The following is a 5,328-nucleotide window of genomic DNA, read 5'->3' on the forward strand; positions in this document are numbered from 1 at the left end:
AATGTTTCATCCCAAGAAGGGGGGGCAGCTTGATTGGCAGTTGTTTCTTCTCAGGATGTGGAACACACCTTTCCACGGTCTCCCAGCTTTGGAAATCTGTTGTTTTTCTGAAAGGTTTCATTTTGCAAGTAAAGTGCCCCATGCCACTTCAAAAGTCAATACCAGCATACTTCATTGGTCATCTATTCCTGACACTTGTCAGGACAGTTTGTTGTGTATGGGTTCATTTCTTGTCATGTCCATTTGGAACACCTCCTCGGTTTGAATAACCATATCTTCCTTTAGATCAAGGAAAACCCATGTTCTAGTTCATGGAATTTCTTTTATGTGATTTAGTCTGCATCTCATTCCTATCATTTGAACATAGCATTCATAGGTTAGGTCTCCAAATTGAGTCTCACATTTATTATATTTTTCTCTTTTTTCATGCTTCCTTTTCTCACAACTCAAGCTTTTTTGGACTTACTAAGTAGCTCAGACTATTTTTAATTCATGGAATTCTTTCTGTCTTAGCCTCTAGAGTGCTGATATTCTACAAGATAAGCCAACATGGCTGGTAGTGGAGTTTCTATTACCCTCCTAGAGACCGTTTTTGTCTTCAAGCCCTGTAGATGATTCTGTGTCACAATACTCTCTACTTAGCACCGTTTCTACTTCTTTTCTTCTCTCTATGTTACTCCCTGTTAAATTTTTAACTTGTGAGGCATGCTATACATTCAATTCATCTCATAATCCTATGCCTAATTCTTCAAGGTCAGAGGTTCTCAGCCTTCCTAATGCTGCTGCCCTTTAACATAATTCCTCATGCTGTAGTCCCTCCCCTATGATAAAATTATCTTTGTTGCTACTTTATAACTGTAAGCTTGCTATTGTCATGAAATGTAATGTAAATATCTGATATGCAGGATATGTTTTCATTGTTACAAATTTACCCCAAAGGGTCACAACCCACAGGTTGAAAACCACTGTTGTGGGTTCTCATTACAACTAATAATTTGACATTCCCATGTTGGAGAATGACAAAGGTCATTGTTAGCCATCTCTGCACCATGTGCCATTCTTCCAAGTACACTAGAGACAGATTCCCACTGACAGATTCATCAGCAATGACACTTTCTGTGCATTTTTTGGTACTAAACTTGCTCTAAAATATTTAAGTCATTGTTTGGTTTATGACTCATTTATTCAATTGTTTAGTGAAAATTCCCACCTAGTCACTGAGCCCCTGTGGAGAGATAGACACTTGTGATATAGCAACAGACAACAGAAAAGTGCTTAATGGCCTCAAAGGCTTTCCTGCTTTCTAGTTTCAAATCTGAAATTGTGACTGAGTCAAATTAGCCTTTAGGTTAGGGTCTTTTCATACTAGTGTTAGTAGGACTTGGCCTTCTCTCCATGACTCTCATTCACAATTTCTATATTTTCCCAGTTTATAGACTTCCCCTGCCAGAACTAAGAGCAGCTGTCGGTCAGGCTTCTGGCTTCCAGGTTCCTTCAAAGGAGAGGAACCAGCCTAATGACAGAAAGAAAGTTGCCTTCAGAGTTCTATTTCTTTCTGACACAGACCAAGACACTGAGTGTCTATATTGGGGCCACCAACTAGTCTCATATCAGTACAGAACATGGTTTGTAGATAGCTGAAAAAAATACAAACTGAACTTAAATTAATGCTCCATATATGTTAGTTTTGATAAATTACTCAGTCTCTACAATTCTGTTTCTTCTCCTAATGAGCAAGGTCAGTCATTCAACAGAGCAGGATGTCATGAGATTCAAAGAATATACAGCATGTGCTCATATCTTCTTTTTCTTTCCATTTACAGGACTGAAGAGCTCCTAAGAGTTAGTGATTTAAACTTCCCAGACTTGCAGATTAACTTCACGACACTGAATGGAAGCAACCACACTGGAATTTCATTTTGTGACATCTTATCCTGCACCATGACTTCTCTTTCCCTCATCATTGGCCTAGTTGGGCTGGTTGGAAATACAATAGTGCTGTGGTTTTTGGGATTCCACATGCACAGGAATGCCTTCTCTGTCTACATCCTCAACCTGGCTGTGGCTGACTTTCTTTTCATATGCTTTCAAATTGTACTTTGTCTTCATATTATTTTGAACATCTTCTACTCCAAGACCATTGACATGCCTCCTTTTGGTTTTGTTGTGTTAAACTTTGCTTATCTTTGTGGCCTGAGCATCCTCAGTGCCATTAGCTTTGAACGAAGCCTGTCTGTCATGTGGCCTATCTGGTATCGTTGCTATCGCCCAAGGCACACATCAGCTGTCATATGTACCCTGCTTTGGTTTCTGTCCCTGTTGTTGAGCGTCCTGGAAGGGAAGGAATGTGGCTTCCTATTTAATAGTCTTGGCCCTAGTTGGTGTCAAGCATTTGATTTCATCACTGCTGCATGGCTAATTGTTTTATTTGTGGTTCTCGTGGGGTCCAGTCTGGCCTTAATGGTTACTATCTTCTGTGGCTCACAGAGGATTCCTGTGACTAGGCTGTATGTGACCATTGTGTGCACAGTGCTGGTCTTCCTGCTTTTTGGTTTGCCCTATGGGATCTACTGGTTCCTCTTAGCATGGATTGACAATTTTCAATCTGTAGTGCTTTGTAATTTGTATCCAGTGTCAATATGTCTGTCCTGTTTTAACAGCTGTGCCAATCCCATCATTTACTTCCTTGTTGGCTCTATCAGGCATCGTAGGTTCCAGAGAAACACTCTCAAGCTCCTTCTGCAGAGAGCCATGCAGGACACTCCTGTGGAGGAAGAAAGTGGAAAAGGGGATTCTTCAGGAAGATCTAGGGAAATGAAACCAGTCTTGCAGTGACTACAAGCTGCTCTGATCAATCAGAAGTAGCATTGAGAAACAACTTTGTCCTTATCACCTCATGGCATTTTTATAATTTTGTTTAGTGATGATCTGAGGTTAAATCATTTGGGGAAGTAGTCAATCTTGTGGAAGTTGATTGATACTGGACTTGTTATACAAATACAGACTGCAGTATTTCTGGAGCTGTCTTGCTCAGGGCTTCATCATCTCCTTTTGATGGGACTCCTTGGAGCCTTCTGGGGTCCTGGAGAGCTGTTGACCACTACTGACAAATCCCTCCATCTGCAGAAGGGTCAAGGAAATGGAGTAAAGAGTTGCATTTTTTTGGTCACTGAACTTGACAGTACTTAAATCCATGCTATATTTTGCAAATATTTCCTGTTTTAAAGAACTTTTTTCCTCAATGTTTGAAGTGTCAAATATTGAATATATTTATAATATGACCTAATTATATTATAAAATCTAATAACTGCCGGGCGGTGGTGGCGCACGCCTTTAATCCCAGCACTCGGGAGGCAGAGGCAGGCGGATCTCTGTGAGTTCGAGGCCAGCCTGGTCTACAGAGCGAGATCCCGGAAAGGCGCAAAGCTACACAGAGAAACCCTGTCTCGAAAAACCAAAAAAAAAAAAAAATCTAATAACCAAAATGCTTATTAATTTTTATAGATTTTAGAGAATTTATGGAGAAATGTCTTTCTTATATAAATTTATAAGTAAACAAATATACATTCTCAAGAGAAGTCTGTGTTAAATCTCTATTCACTCAATGAAGTCCTTACCTTCAAGTTCACTGTGTCTTCCACTTTTCGCATAGGATGAGTGCAGTCAGGATTTGTAATGAGGTCCATTAACATCCATGTACAACTGAAGGGGGAGAGAGACTGTCCTCCACTGGGTCCTTCCACAATTCCTTGCTTAGAATTCCATGATAAGTCTTCTCTCTTTCCTCTCTTGTTTTTGCCATGATTTGCCCTCTCTCTGCCTTATAATCTCTCATGACAAATTTCCAATGAGGTTCCAACGAGTATAACTAGGTTCCCTTGAAATCAAACCTATTTTAAATTTATGCCATTCCCAAGAGGCCACAGCATTTACTACTTGAATTATGCTTATTTTGGTAACACTTTTATAGAATATTATTTCAATTCTAAAGATGACATATGTGATAATTTCAGTTGAAGTGCAGTTAAGAGAGCACAATATGCACAGATCAAAGGAAACACATCAACCAACTTTCTTAAGTTCCTATGAATACAGGACTCAGAATCCAATCAAGACACAAAACACTCTCTTACCTCTCCTAATCAGCATCTGTGTTAGTGACTAATCTTGTGATATTTTGCAAAGAATATCGCTGCTTTTTGTTCTTGTCCTAAGTATCTGCCTGAGTCTAAATGAAAGATTTAGGGACCACTTTTGTTGGCAAAGGATGTTAGGTGTACAATGAAAAAGATTAAGCAGGACAAAAAGAAATACAAAAAGGAAAATGAAAAAAAAAAGATAACCAGGAAATTTAATGTTGGAAACAAGTCTTGTGCTCAAAGAGATAGTAGTTGAAAGAAAGGCCTGATGTGCCATGGAATAAAGGGAGTGCTGCTCTCAGAGCAAGAATGTATTCAGCTAAACTTCTAACTGGCAAAAAATCCAGTGTCTAAAGTCTCTCCTAAAACAAAAGAAAAGATATTCAACAAATGAAAGCAACAAATTAAAGCTTATGTAAATGTAATTCAAGGAAGAGATCAGGTTCCATTCTAAGCAGAATACAAAACTTAGCAGATTCAGCCATGTGGTTCTGGCCTTTGAATCAAGAAGGAATCAGGAGTAAAGTGGTCATGGAATCTTCTTTCATGGTTAAGGAGAGCCACTGAAGCCATGCATGTGGCAGGGGATCCCCTGCATTGAGTCCTGGAGAGGACATTGTGTGAAGCTGTGAAAGTGAACCCTAGATTTAGCTGGAGACCCCAAGATGTTGGAGCTGCCAGAACTGTGGGATACCTGTCAAGAGGAGCTACATAGAGTGAGGGAAACCAGTCCTAGAGAGAGAAGAGTGCTGCAGTCATCAAAGCTGAAAGGGCAGAGCCATCTCAGCCTTCTGACATCAAGATGTGGAGCTACAGGATTTGGAGTTTTCCCTGCTGAATTTTAATTTTTCTTTTTCCCAGTATTTTATGCTCCCATATCTCCTATCTGTAATGATAATGAATGCTATCTGACTTTGCATGTTGGAATATATAATTTGCATTTTGATTTGATGAAAGGTTTACAATTAGGAGATTGCCTAGAGTCTCAGAAGAGATTTTGGACTTTTAAACTGTGTTGGAACTATTAAAGACTATGAGGACTTTTCAAGTAGGACTTAATGTATTTTCTAATTAAGCATGTAATGAAAAATTATTTGAACTTCTCAAGGAGCTAGGAAACATGATAGAAAACCTAAATAAATATTAGTAGAAGAGAATAAGTAATAAATATTGGAGAAGACATGAGTGA

General features: G+C 39.1%; 1 protein-coding gene across 1 annotated transcript; it reads left to right on the plus strand.

Moving 5' to 3' along the window:
- The first annotated feature begins 1,941 nt into the window (after nt 1–1,941).
- LOC128095218 (mas-related G-protein coupled receptor member X2-like) lies at nt 1,942–2,835 on the plus strand. The gene has a single exon (XM_052714011.1). The coding sequence runs from the start codon at nt 1,942–1,944 to the stop codon at nt 2,833–2,835; it is 894 nt and encodes a 297-aa protein (XP_052569971.1).
- Nucleotides 2,836–5,328: the final 2,493 nt, after the last annotated feature.

This window comes from Peromyscus californicus, unplaced genomic scaffold (genome assembly GCF_007827085.1).
Source record: "Peromyscus californicus insignis strain IS unplaced genomic scaffold, ASM782708v3 Scaffold_4__1_contigs__length_199733344, whole genome shotgun sequence".
Lineage (NCBI taxonomy): Eukaryota > Metazoa > Chordata > Mammalia > Rodentia > Cricetidae > Peromyscus > Peromyscus californicus.

Coding starts and splice junctions, on each gene's coding strand:
- LOC128095218 (XM_052714011.1), top strand. CDS start 1,942: ATGACTTCTCTTTCCCTCATCATTGGCCTAGTTGGGCTGGTTGGAAAT.